Below are 15,103 nucleotides of genomic sequence, written 5' to 3'. Positions count from 1 at the left end.
GGCAGATCAACTCAACGTTTATTTTAATAAAAAAACGGAGGACAAAAAAACTAAAAGAAAACGTGGGTTTCAAAATAAAAACTATATACAGACAGACAACTTGTCGCCTCGGTAGTATAGTTGAGAAAAAAAAGAATAAAAAAAAAATGAATGTTGTCGCGACATTTGTAGTGACCGGTGATTGTGATGCCGGGTGGTGGTGGTACCAACTTTGACACGTCCATTGGGGGGAAATACAACAATATGGGTATAGATGCATAGTGTACGGTCAGTTGATGACGATAGGATGACAGATATCGGACCGGTTGACTAGTGGAGGTTATCACATACACAATTAATAAAATACTTTACACCTACTGCACACACGTCTAATTGATAAGATTTATTAAACAAAAAGTTGTATAAATTCTGCAACATTACAAGATCACTTAAATAGAAATCATAATNCTATCGGTTGGGGGAGGGAGAGGATGAAACCCAACGTTTTCTAAGAATTTTATCATCGACTACCAGACGCTTAGGTAAGCATATTCTAACATCAAAGGTATATTTATAGTATAACGCTCATAAGAGTCTGTAATTTTATAGGGGAAATATTGTGCCGCTGTCTGTATATTATTAAATTTATTGTTATAATTTCTAAGAATTTTATCATCGGCTACCAGACGCTTAGGTAACCATATTTCCAACATCGAATGTACAAATAATTTCTAAGAATTTTATCATCGACTACCAGACGCTTAGGTAAGCATATTTCCAACATCAAAGGTATCATTATATTATATCGCTCATAAGCGTCTGTAATTTTATATGAGAACAATTGCGGCGCTGTCTGTGTGTTATTAATATTAAATGTACAAATAATTTCTAAGAATTTTATTGTCGGCTATCAGACTCTTAGGTGATCATGTTTCCAACATCAAATGTACAAGTAATGCCTAAGAATTTTATCATCTGCTACCAGACGCTTAGGTAAGCATATTTCCAATATCAAAGGTACCACCGTACAGTATCAATGATTTTCGTATGTATTTTATACAATATTTTATACATTACTCTACTGATCCATAAAACATCGCTATATCACATATATCGTTAAACGAACGCCGCCGCCTCACACCGCCCACCATCCGACCGGACTGGTAGAGAATAGGTGTAGCTAAATATGCTTCTAAAATTAGACGTTAAATAGAAATTATGATAAATATTTTTATATGAACATTGCTATAATCGGTTACCAGACACTTAGGTAAGCATAGTTCCAACATCTAAGGTACCACCGTTCAGTAACAATGATTATCGTATGTATTTTATGAGAAAATATGTCACCACTGATGGTGTTTCACGCCTACACATTTTATTCTTTACTATACCATCAAATGTATAGCTATAATTTCTAAGAATTTTATCATCGACTACCAGACGCTTAGGTAAGCATATTTCCAACATCAAAGGTATCACCGTACAGTAACGAGCGCTGTCGTATGCATTTTATGATAAAAATGACACCACATGGCATATTTCCAACGTCAAAGGTATCATTATATTATATCGCTTATAATAGTCTGTAATTTTGTATGAGAACAATTGTGACACTGTCTGTGTAATATTAAAAGTACAGCTATAATTTCTAAGAATTTTATCATCGACTAGCAGACGATTAGGTAAGCATATGTCTGACATTAAAGGTATAATTATAGTAGAATGCTCATAAGCGTCTGTAAATTTATAGGAAATAATTGTGACGCTGTCTGTGTATCATTATATTATATCGCTTAAAAGTGTCTGTAATTTTTTGGAAAAAATTTTATATTTAATAAACTAACAATGTTGTGACGAAATTTTCCCTGCATTTCTGCAAGAAGGGTTAGAGATAATCGTCCCCCATCTCTGCAAAATATTTAGGGCATGCCTTGCCTATGGTTATCAACCAGAAAGCTGGCGTAAGGTTAGGGTAGTGTTTATACCCAAACCTAACCGCACTAACTATTATGAAGCNCATACCCAAACCTAACCGCACTAACAATTATGAAGCAAAACCCTACAGACCAATAAGTCTTACTTCTTTTCTTCTTAAGACTATGGAGAAACTTATTGATAGGTACATCAAGGAGGGGTTTCTTAAGGAGAACCCTTTACATGAAAACCAACATGCGTATCAAACGGGGAAATCAACTGATACAGCTCTACACTGCTTAACTACTAAGATAGGGAAAGCTGTAAAGAATAAAATGTATGCATTAGGTATATTCCTGGACATCGAAGGGGCTTTTGACAATACTCCCTTCGATGTGTGAATCTGCACAACAACATGGAATAGAACCACTTATTATTAAGTGGATAGAATCCATGCTTAAGGAACGCTCCATTTTGGGTCAGCTCAATGAGACCAAAGTAATCAAGAGTGTTAAACAGGGATGCCCACAAGGCGGGGTTCTATCCCCCTTGCTATGGTGTCTAGTATTGGACTCGCTTATTAGAGAGTTAAACAAATATTGTTATACACAAGCCTATGCGGATGACTTGGTTATAGCAGTGGTGGGTAAATTCCCAGACACTATTATTGACTTAGCACAACAGAGACTTAACACTATACAGATATGGTGTAGTAAGTACGGTCTATCTGTTAATCCAAATAAAGCAGAGGTTGTTATGTTCACTAGAAAGAGAATAGGACTAGACAGCCTGAACACTCTTACTCTGAATGGACAAGAAATTAGCTTAAAATCAGAAGTAAAATACTTAGGTATTATCTTGGATAGTAAGCTAAAATGGAAATCACATGTTGAGTCAAGAATCAAAAAAGCAATGACCACATTGNAAATCAAAAAAGCAATGACGACATTGTGGACTTGCAGCAGAGCCTTGGGAAAGGCATGGGGTCTTAAACCAAGAGTTATGTATTGGTTGTACACGTCAATGATTAAACCTATAATATTGTACGGTGCCCTAGTCTGGTGGACCAGAACAGCACTCATTACAGCTAGGAAAGAACTTAGTCGCATACAGAGAATGGCTGCTATTGCCATCACTGGAGCATTAAGAACTACACCAACGGTCGCATTAGAGGCACTAATTGGATTGCCTCCTCTGCATCTAGAGGTGAAAGCTCACGCCAAAGCTACAGCACTAAGATTCCACAACTTAGGTATGTGGACTTTGGAGAGTGATACAACAGAACATGGTAAAATACTAAAAAAGAGATAGACCAGGGCTTTTTAGAGTACTCCTTGGACTATATCAAACTGGTTCTTAAGAATAACATTCCCTACAATGTGGAGATCACTACACGTATAGAATGGAATATTAACCACCTGACTGAAAAAGGAGGATTTGTGATATATACAAATGGATCCAAAAAATCAGGAAAGGTAGGTGCTGAAATTTGGGGTTTAAAGCCACGAATAAATGTCAGTATGTCATTGGGCACAACACCCTCTGTTTTCCAAGCAGAGGTGATGGCGATACTGGTAGGGGCTCAGAACCTGCTGGTATACAAAAATAGGAAGATAACTATCTTAAGTGATAGTCAAGCGGCTTTGAAAGCACTCTGTAACGATCAGGTGAATTCAAAGCTGGTCCTCGAATGCAGGGAAACTTTAGAATCACTATCGAGGTTCAACAAAGTTACACTAGCGTGGGTACCGGGACACAACATTTATTTATTAATTTTTTTTTTGTAATAGTCAAATATATATTTAAGTAATAATTAGTATTTTATAAATAAAATCTTTTACATTATTTTTTGAAAAAAACAAATTATAATATTTTATAAACTTCATTAGTCATAGGATTATATTCAAACATTTTGTCATGTACAATTAAGCAATATGCTGTAGTGTTGGTAGGAAAATTTTCATCAGATTCAAATACTAATCTAATATCTACTGGTGCATTTTTTAATTTTTCGTTTTGCCTCGAACAGTCAATGACAATGAGTGGTGCAGTTGTCTTGAATTCTGTTTTTGTCAGCATAAGACACGCCATCTCCTTTTCATAAAACGCCTCTTGGAATTGAGTGTACATGTGATATGGTACAGCATACTTATCATTTGAAAAGTCCATTCGCAAGTTATCATAGGAGTACGATTCCGAATTAAAGTATACTTTTAGAGATGATACCGAACAATGGTCAAATATACTACTATCTTTGTTTATTTTGTTTTTTCTATCCACTTGAAAAGCTACAATAACAAATCTCGGGCTCTCAGTCTGCGATGAAGTTTTCACAGTCCAGGCTTGTCTTTTACTATTTGGTAGGCCAGGATTTTCATATAGATCCCAACTTCGAAATGCTATTTGAAGCGGTGTTGAGGTTTCCAGAATTTTGAGCATGCCTAACCGCATACACACCGGATACACAACCGGATACACACTTACATGTGGAACTTTCCATATAACTTTGATCAAAAAATTACAAAATTTAATTCTGATTTTAAAGTGTTTTTATTAGCCTTCAACATGAATGAGATTTGATACGACTGAAGACGTTCTTCTAGATATTTACTAATGTCTTCAAGTTCATAAGTGCCTTCAGGCACTTTAATTTCTATGTTATTTTCAAGAAGCTCGTTATTTGTATTTATCAAAGTGAATGTATTGTTTGACTTGTCAATATTAGGTATTGAATTACATCCGTAAAATCCCAACAACGCAACTTCTGGTGCTCCAGTGAATTCTATTGGTGGAAAAAAACTTGATGTGACATCTGACGTTATGTCATGCATCGTAAGGGTCAGCGATTTGAGCATTGTGATTTTAAAAATTTTAAACACAGCTGACCACAAACATTTGTGTTATATTTTTGTTTCTGATTATAATTGTATTTCACGCGCAATCCGGTGAAATATTTTTCAAGTTCCAGCGGAGGAGGTAAACTTCCAAAAGGGTCAAAATACACCACGTCCTTACTTTTCTTAAAATATGCTACCCAATGCGTTCCTTTCCCACGATCAATGTCCAAATTAACAACTGCACTCTCGTATATTTTGGGCTTGACAGGCAACTTATCTCTCGAAAAGACACCGCGGAAATGACTGATTCCGAATGACTCAGCATATTTTATAATATCTAAATCGCTGAGTGCACGTCGCTTGGGTAGTGTCAANTTAATCGCTGAGTGCACGTCGCTCGGGTAGTGTCAATGCTAGTTTTTTTGATGTTTCAAATAGAATCCACCACCCTTCTTTTTCCCAGCATATGGATGCAAGTATAATGCATTACCGATTTTCACTGGTTTATTCGAATTAACGTTTTTTTGTTTTTTTCTTCACATGAACTATCGTTCGCTTTTACGCGGTCTCAAGCACGTTTTTCCAACTCGTAATCAGCCAAATGCCGTTCTGATAAATCATTTGTTCCTGCGTACGCAATATCATGTTCACGACACGCTGCATCGAGTTTATTTATTCCAGGATCACCACGTGCTAGTCTTTTATTAAGTTTTGTGCCTGGTCCGCAATACTGATACCCTGGAACATGCATTTCAATGGACAATCGATTAGTTATTGAATTAACAATACCGCGTCCTACACTTCGCTTCGTCGCACGTCTTGTTCGCACCATTTTCAATTTATAACAGTAATGATTTTTTGAATTTTTCATCATTTATACTCATTCGTTTGACGAGTAATAACGTGCGCTAATCATGTTTTTTGAGAAACAGAAACATACTCTATCAGTCGATAATGTCGTGGATCTTACAGACCCCATCGAGTCTAAACATGGACCACTGTTACCCAACACAATAAGATGCATAATATGTGGACCATCAAATTGTGGTAAAACAAATGTTATGTTTAAATTATTAACTGAGGAAAATGGTTTGCGGTTCGAGCACCTATACGTTTANCGGTTCGAGCACCTATACGTTTATACGAAAACCCCGGATCAGCATAAATATAAATTACTAGGTGATATGATGGATAATGTGGTAAAATTATCTATGTTCACCAGCAGTGTTGATGTGCCTCCACCCGAAAAATTAAAAGCAAACTCTGTGTTTGAATTCGATGATGTAATTTGTAAAAAACAAATTCATATGACATCTTATTTTTGCCGAGGGCAACGCAATGGTGTAGATAGTTTTTACCTAACACAGACGTATTCTAGAATTCCAAAACAATTGATAAGAGATAACACTAATATGATTATACTGTACAAACAAGATGAAACAAATCTCAAACACGTTTATGAAGATCATTGTTCCAGTGATATGAGTTTTAATGAATTCAAAGCAATGTGTTCACAATGTTGGAATAAAGGACGATATAGTTTCATTACTATAGTGAAAGATGATGACCTCAACAATGGTCGATATCGATGTGGGCTTGATATATTCATAAAAATGACGCGAGTATAAAAAGACGACTCGTACTGCTAAATTTTTAGTTAATATCAAGATGTCGGATAAAGTGTTGAAAGAAATCATACGCTCTAAACAAAACATAAAAAATAAAATACAGTTAATTCATAGAAATGTTGAGAAATCGGAAAATTTTGTACGTACACATATGTCACCGCTGGTGACACCTCTTCAAGAAATAGCTAATCAAAATCGTGTTGAAATGGAAGAAAAGCAAAAGCATAGAAAGTCATTGTTTCGTCACTTGGGAAAAGCTCGTCCTATAGTAAAAACTGATCCAATTACATCCTTAACATCCGAAGAAAATGATATGATACAGAGCTCTAGCGAACCCTCTACATATCAGGAAGAGGAAATAAAGATGGAAAGTTCAATAAAAAATGAACCNAAAATAAAGATGGAAAGTTTAATAAAAAAAGAACCTTCTACATTTCAGGAAAAAATAAAGACGGTAAATATCGATAAGCCTAAACGCTCGTTCTCCAGCGAAATGCAGCGAGATTTTTCAAAGTGGTTGTTAGAAATGGACCCGGTTTACGGTTTAAAGTCTGTGAAAGATAATGATTTTATCATGGGCAATACTACGGTTAAAATAACCGATGATTTTTCAACTATTAAAGTTGGGACATTAGCACCACGACCGCTAAGTTATGGGCTTTATCAATTAATATTTAAAAGTAAACCTGCAGTTGGTTCATTCAATAAAATAGATTTATCGGATTATAAAACTTTACTATTTTACACTAATGCCCATTTAAGTCGAGATGGAAAATTGAAATGTAATGTAGGTTATAAATATAAATACATCATTAGTAACTTGTTTCCCCCGAAAACAGGTAGTGGTGTGTTAACCTACAAAATTTTAAACAAAAGACCTAAAGAATACGTATATTGGAACGATCCTAATGAACTCATAGTTCGATTAGAACTTTTACACGCTGCAAGAAGTGCTGGAAATACAGGTGTGGGAAACGAAATACTGTCAATAGAAGAAGAGTTACGAGAACTAGGTGTAATATCATGAGTAAAGTAGCAGAGAAAGTAGCAAATGAATTACATAGACCGGCTAGAAAAATATTTCCTAGAAGAAGAGTTGTATCGTACGGCAAAGATGACTTGTGGCAAGCAGATTTAGTAGATATGAAAAAATACTCTACAAAAAATAAAAATTTTACATTTATTTTAACGATAATCGATGTTTATACAAAATATGCGTGGGCTGTGCCTTTAAAAAATAAATCTAGTACAGAAGTCAAGTCGGCTTTTGAAAAAGNGTCTAGTACAGAAGTCAAATCAGATTTTGAAAAAGTCTTGTTCAATAGATTTCCAAAAAACTTGCAAACAGACCGAGGTTTAGAATATTTCAAAAACATTTTCGGATGCTCATGAAGAACAATGAAAGCGGCTGTTGTGGAACGATTTAATAGAACACTTAAAGAAAAAATGTGGAAAAAATTTACTACCAATTGATCATATAGTTGGATAAACATTATAGCAGATTTAATAACAAATTACAATAATACAAAACATAGCACCATAGGAACAACTCCTAGTATAGCATCACGTATTCCTGGAAATGTCAGTTTTAAACGGCTACCTATTTTAAAATACAATAAAAAGTTTAATATTAGAGATAAAGTTCGCCTGAGTAAACATAAAGCAGTATTTTCAAAAGGATACACACAAAATTGGACATCAGAAGTCTTTACAATCGCAAAAATTCGTGATACAAAACCCGTCGTGTATGAGCTGACAGATGAAAACAACAGACCTATAAATGGTTGTTTCTATGAGCACGAACTTAGCAAGACTCAGTTTCCAGAAGTTTATTTAGTGGAAAAATCATTAAGAAGAATAAAGAGAAATGTTTTGTCAAATTTGTTGGTTTGGATAATTCACATAATAAATGGATAGATTCAATCGATATTATATAAAGCATCCATAATTTTTTTTTTAATATTTATTATAATAGAACATTTTTTCATTATTATATAAACATTTAGTTAAATAAATAATCAATTACAAATACAACACGAGGTTTTTTTTATTTAATAATTAAAAATATAAGTATATTTACAATTTTTTTTATATTATGTTACATTTTAAAACTATATACGATTACATGTGTATTACTAACATTTATTTACAATTATTTAACAAAAAAAATCTTAAAACTATTTATACTAGTACACATATTTTTTACAAATTATGATTTCAATATTTAATTTTAACAATATTTTTTTTTCCAACGAGAATCACTTAAATACTACTATATTTGTATTAACCTCCCTGTGGTGGTGGTGGTGGTGGTATAGCATAATGCCCGTGAGCCAACGTGTCGATTCTGTTTTCGAGCGTATAGCGTTTATCGTTGAAACGGTTAAGCGCCAACTTGGTTGTACGTAAAGTGCTTACTTCGTGCTCGAACGAACGGATTGACACGTTCTGTCGGTACGGAGTGTATGGCAGCGATAATGTCGGTAGTGTCTCACCATCGCGTACAGCTCCGATGACCACACGGGAATTCTCTCCAGCCAATGCTCGTTTTGACTCGCCATCGCCATCGTCTTCGAACAAACATTGTTTGTAATCATTCAAAGACAGATGGTTCCTGACGACGTGCCCGCGAATCCCCTTAGACTTGTTGAGTTCGCTGCCATCCATGTCATATGCGTAGCACTTTGATCGAAGTCCAGCAATCTCAAAGAGGGTGAGGCCACCGGTCTTGTCTGAAAACAGGCCGGGTATCTTCTTTCTATCGATGGAGTAACAAGGGTGATCCTTGGGCAGGCTAGATGTGTCCACGTGCTCCAGTAAATCGGGGCTATCAGCTAAATCCTGGTAGAAGTCGCCGACTTTGAGCAGGTATATGAAGGAGTCTGAGAAAAATGAAAAATATATAAATATTATAAAAAACATTTCTACTAAATAATTTCTAAATTCTAAAATATTTCTATTTTGTACGGTTGTACTCACCAGTATCCATGTAAACCAATTCGATTGCGTTGCCAAAATGTGGTTTTAATACGTTGTAGAAGTACTTGTACATTAGCGTCTTGCTAATGTCAAGCACTGCTAAACCGATGTATATTGGTTTGATAAACTTGACAATCTTTGTGTCCATTATGACAGCGCACAACCTTTCACCGTATTTGATACAGTCGTTGAAGGTTGGTTGGTTTACGAGCTTGCTTAGACGTTTGGAACTGGAGATTAGCTCAATACGGGTACGCTTCCGCATGTTCTCCATGGTTTTTCCTATAAAATGTAAAAATTTATCAAATAACCCACTTTAGCATTGAGCATGTACTTACCAAAGACGGCATTATTCATTAGTTTGAAAAATGCTATTTCAAAAGCATTTGCCGCCTGTTTCCGCATTTCAGTGTTCAACTCAATGTATGGTTTCAACCAAGCACTTTGTTGAAACTCTAAAACGCGGTGCACCTGCAGTACAAATATTTATATTAGTATCATCGCTTATAGTTTATAGGTTAATTACACATAATTTATCGACTTGCAGTCCGTGTGCGATTGCATGTTTTAAGTTGACATATTGTACGACATACCGCTGTTTGGGTTTCAAAGTAGCCATGAGTTTGGTCTCTTTGGAACCCGGTGGTACATCGTTGCCAGGCAAGAACGGCAAGTCGTTGTGCTCGTCATGCAGCTCTTGTGGATACGAAACATCCACTTCATATATACGCCCCGTATTACCAGTGTCCGACAACGATTGGAGGTCAGCCAGAGGGTCTGTTCCTTTATACCACCGGAAGCCACCGTACGGCATGGGCTGACTCATAGCCCACCCGTAAAGGTTATTGCCTGTATACATTAAACNTGCCACCGGAAGCCACCGTACGGCTTTGGCTGACTCATAGCCCACCCGTAAAGGTTATTGCCTGTATACATTAAACGTTTTTAAACCACCGCTCAATAATTGCGCGTTTATATATACGTATAGATTACTTACAGTCTTGATACACGATCCATGAGTCTGGTTTTGACGGATCGTCATCGGGTGTCTTAGGATTGTTGGCCTTTGCATAGTGCTTGACAGCCAGCACTAACCAACCACGAATGCCCTGTTCCACCATCAGTAGCATGTCATAGTCGTTCAAGAGCTCCAGCTTCATCCTGGTGTATTTCAACATACAATCGAAGCTAAAACCAGGCGCGGTGTAATAATGCGCCGGGTCCAAATTGTATGTTGAAATACAGATGTCGCGGAAGTTCTCAAACACATCAGCTAACAACAACACGTCGATCTTAAGGTATAGGTCGCTGTACTCACCGAGGGTTGAGCAGCCGAAACGGTTCCACACCTCCGTGGCTTGTCTATAGTCATCATCATCGATATTCGACTCACTTAACTGATTATAGAAAGCGTCTTGAGGCGATGATTCCGTTTCGTCAAATTTAATCCAACTATCAGTGTACTCGTAGGGGTATACGCTCTTACGCGTCACCAACGACATGTCTTCCGGGCGGAACACCTTGGCCGTTTCCCGAAATTTAACGAAATCAAGCGTCATTAGGTTACCGGCCAAGGTTGACAGAGAGGAGGCCATGAACCGGAAGGTGTCGACGAACCGTATGAAAAAGTAATTGGTTACGTATTTCGTGACTGAAATATACTTCTCCTCGAAATTCGGTATGACCGAAATCTTTTGGTCGTCGTACCCCAATTCAGTGACGATAAAATGCGCATCGTAACCTGATAGATTGTGCAAGAAGCACGGCACAAATTTGACCGTCTTCACTTTTAGGTTACATGCATTGCACAACGTCTGTCTGAATCGCCCCGATAAATGGCAGTGGATGCGACTTTAGGGTTGGAATCCTTGAATGCTGTACGGCATAAGTCGCATACCACTTTCTCCCCGTGCCTGCGCACATCTTCGACAGACATTCGGATGGGAACGTTGGTTTTGCGCAACAATTTAGAAATGTTGCGCGTACTTCAGTTACAGCCATCACGAATGCCCTAGCGACCTCTTCACGATCCTCGGAGCCACGGTATATCACCGGTGATTGTGGTATACCGTAGCGTTCGAGGAGCTCGGAGGCTACATCGTCCGATGTTTTCACTATGAACCCATAGCTCATGGGATGATGCGTGTGCACAGTCCTGGTGTATGCACCCATACGATCGTCTGTTTTCTTCAGTAAGGCCTCAAAATCGGCGTAGATGACGAACGGTAACCGTTGCGTCTGTACCCACGCTTCAAAATCGACCTTACTGCCCTCTGCCGGCATAACAGGTAAAATTGGTTTATTTTTACCGCATATCTACTTGTGCTGCTCCAACGCTTGTTGACCCCGAAGAATATGCTTTTTAGGCTGATCATCAAAGCAGGTGAAGCAACGTTTGCAAGTGTATATGCGACCTTGGTGTCTGGTTTTTTGTTTACGAACAAGCTTAGAAAAATCTGAAATGTACGCGTAATGTGATTTTTCAGAGTCGCCAATATACAATAGGTCAAAATGATTCTGTTGTTCTTGGTCGGCAACTCTTAGCGGATACACCAACCACTTCATCTTAACGTCGTCTCNGGGTGAGGCGGGGGGGGCAGCTCTCTCTATATTACCCTACTTATGTATACGTCCGTGTATATATATTTATAAACTTCATATACACCTTCGCACAAAAGGTATAGTTCTATATCACGTCAGTACAATACCAGGTAATATTCGACTGATATCGAGAGAGACACGGGAGAGTGCCAGCATAGCGCAATGGGCGGTGCCGTGTCAAAAATTAATAAATAACAAAGTAATATTTAATTTTCTAATTGAAACTTATTATCATATAAAACCTAATTCCAAAATATATACTTTAAAAATTAGAAATGAATGATTTTAATTGTCTATATTACCGCAGTATTTAAAAAAAAATGACTGACAGAATTGTAGCATTGGCCCGTTCTACTTAACCGTTGGCCTATGGATGACGAACGGCTACTTAATGGTAGTGAATAGCTTCGTCTTGACAAAATCTCGCAAAATCCTTTGACGTGAATGTACTTCCTCGGTCTGCAATAAGTCGACTCAACCGACTACATGTATACATAAAATCACATAGTTGTGTGGTTACCTTCTTAGCATTAATAGTCCGTGAGGGGTATAGTTCAACACATTTTGTTAGACTATCTATGTGTACTAACAGATATTGATTCCCTTTAGTGCAACGTGGAAATGGCCCTAGATGATTTGCATTCTGTGTGCTGACACAAAAGTTCTCCTGGTGTAACTGGATGTAACTAAACCACGAGGTACCTTGTAAAGCGTACATTCGGGGCAGAAACGTATATGTCTGGTTACTAAATCGTGGAAACGTATGACTATACTTTGCGTAGAGTATTCTGCACGAATACATACTTTTCTATACAAAATTCCATTTCGTCGCTCTTGTCTTGGTGTATTTTTCTTATTACTAGTGTTGTTCTCTATGCCCCTAATTAGACTTGACAACTCAGTATCACTCCGTTGTATGAAACAGATATACTCCTGATCTGTCAGGGTAACAATTACGCCCAGACGTTTTTCAATTAAATCATCCATCGTATCAGTGGGTTTTCGACTGGAGCACGGCATAACGTGTCCACATGGTCAATAATCGTTCCAGGTCTATGTTGAACCTTTATGTCATATTCCTGAATCAGTTCGAACCACTGTGCGATTTGGGGCTTTGATGTTCTCATAGCGTTCATGTAGACAAGTGCTTGGCAGTCAGTAACTACCGTGGTATGAATTCTAATCAACTACGAACGAAATCTGTCTAGTGCCCACACAATGGCCATTAATTCTAATTATCTAGAACAGTATTTCATTTCTGCCTCTCTCGTCTTCTTACTAATACAATAAATCAAGTCCATGTCTTTATTGTCACCACGCTGTAATAAAATAGCAGCTAGCATTAAACTAGATACATCTGTATGCAACTCTGTATATTTATTTGAGTCGAACAGGCGTAATACAGGTTGTTATGTTAGAACTGTCTTTAGTATACTAAATGCCCCTGTTAATTTATCTCCCTATTGAAATTTATTGTCATTCTTCAAAAAATCTGTAATTGGCCTAACTAAAATTAATATGTAAAAAAATAATACACAATTCTTAAATATGATCTTAAAAATGAATAAACATATTATGAAATATATTCTCTTCTTTTTCTCACCTTCTCACCCAGCTACTCTGGGTCGACCACCCTTATCTTAAACTTGACAAGATCTCCTACATTAACTATTCTCACATCTGCCATCTTCATATTGCATTCAATAACATCCCTCTATCTCGTTTTTGGTCTTTCTTTATCTCTTCTTCCTTCAACATTTATTTTTATAACTGTTCTTACAGCTTTCGATTGATCTCTCTCCTCATAACATGACCAAACCATCTAAGTCTATATTCTCTCATCTTATCTTCGATTAACGCTACACCTATACTCCCTCTTATATGCTCATTCCTTATTCTATCTTTTTTAGTCACTCCACTCATCCATCTAAGCATTCTCATCACTGCTACACTCATTCTCTGATCTACTTTCTTATCAACCGCCCAACATTCTAAACCATACATCATAGCTGGTCTTATTACAGTCTTGTAGAATTTACCTTTCAGCCTCATTGGAATTCTTTTATCGCATAAGACGCCAGACGCTTCTCTCCACTTCAACCATCTGCACTTAATTCTGTGTCTTACATCCTCGTAAATACCACCACTCTTTTGCACAACTTACCCTAAATAATTAAAACTTTCCACCTCCCCAAATACGTCATCGCCTATTGTCACTGACCTCCTCATTTCACCTACCTCGTGTTCTTCTTTGTCAAATTCATACTCTATATACTCTGTTTTACTTCTACTTATTATTAAAAGCTTTTCTACAAGAGCTGATCTCCACACCTCTAGCCTTTAATTAATTTCCTCCCTATTTTATCCTATCAACACTATAACGTCAGCAAATAACATGCACCACGGCACCTCTCCTTTTATTTCTCTAGTAATTTCATCCATCACTATAGAGAATAAGTAAGGGCTTAAAGCAGAACCTTGGTGCACTCCTACTCTAACCCGAAAACCTTCTGATACTCCTCCTACGCTTTTTACCCTGGTTAAAGTGCCATAATACATATCTTCTATTATATTAATGTACCTTCTCGGAACTCCTTTTCTCATTAATGCTCTTTTTAAAACCTCTCTCGGTACTCTATCATACGCTTTTTCCAAATCTATAAATATCATACATAGCTTATTGTTCTTTTCCCTATACTTTTCTATTAGTTGCCTCACAGGTTGGCGGGTATAAAATAATCATCATCGTCCATCGTTCTGGCAAACTCAAATGGTGCATTAGTTAACTCAAACATCATACGGGTGAATTGTACTGTACCATCAAGTGTAATAAATGCAGTTTTAGGTTTTGCTTCTTCTGATAAGAGAATTTGGAGATAACCATGCGCTAAGTCTAGCACATTAAATAGTCCAAATTATTCAAATACTAGCCTTTAGCAGGTCCAACTAACTTTTGTCTAGCAAGTTGTAACTTAAAACTTTCAGCAGAATGCTGATTGTATTAATATTAGTCAACCAATTTGTTGCTAATTTATCACAGTTGTCATCAAATACATACTTGACACTTATAGTCTGTGTCAAATCCGGCATAACACGGAACGTACTTTCTCCATTACCGACACCATTCGATTTCGTGATTGCATTTTCAGTTAATGCTTTTAA

The 15,103-nt window shown here is 37.0% G+C and overlaps 1 protein-coding gene across 2 annotated transcripts; it reads right to left on the bottom strand.

The window, feature by feature from the left end:
- Positions 1-8,468: 8,468 nt before the first annotated feature.
- On the bottom strand, positions 8,469-11,009 carry LOC126898820 (uncharacterized). 2 transcript variants are annotated; one of them, XM_050673211.1, is made up of 5 exons: positions 10,338-11,009; positions 9,934-10,189; positions 9,679-9,811; positions 9,341-9,622; positions 8,469-9,243 (listed from the first exon to the last, which is right to left on the bottom strand). In XM_050673211.1, exons 3-5 carry the CDS (start codon positions 9,743-9,745, stop codon positions 8,645-8,647), a joined length of 948 nt encoding a protein of 315 aa, XP_050529168.1. In that variant the 5' UTR covers positions 9,746-9,811; positions 9,934-10,189; positions 10,338-11,009; the 3' UTR covers positions 8,469-8,644. The 2 variants fall into 2 exon arrangements, with proteins under 2 accessions (XP_050529168.1, XP_050529169.1); XM_050673212.1 differs by lacking the exons at positions 9,934-10,189; positions 10,338-11,009 and having other exon boundaries at positions 9,679-9,901.
- Positions 11,010-15,103: the final 4,094 nt, after the last annotated feature.

This window comes from Daktulosphaira vitifoliae, unplaced genomic scaffold, assembly GCF_025091365.1.
Source record: "Daktulosphaira vitifoliae isolate Bord-2020 unplaced genomic scaffold, ASM2509136v1 Scaffold_2, whole genome shotgun sequence".
In the NCBI taxonomy this organism is placed as follows: domain Eukaryota; kingdom Metazoa; phylum Arthropoda; class Insecta; order Hemiptera; family Phylloxeridae; genus Daktulosphaira; species Daktulosphaira vitifoliae.
The sequence above is the reverse complement of the archived record's forward strand: the minus strand, read 5'-3'. Positions and strand labels throughout refer to the sequence as shown.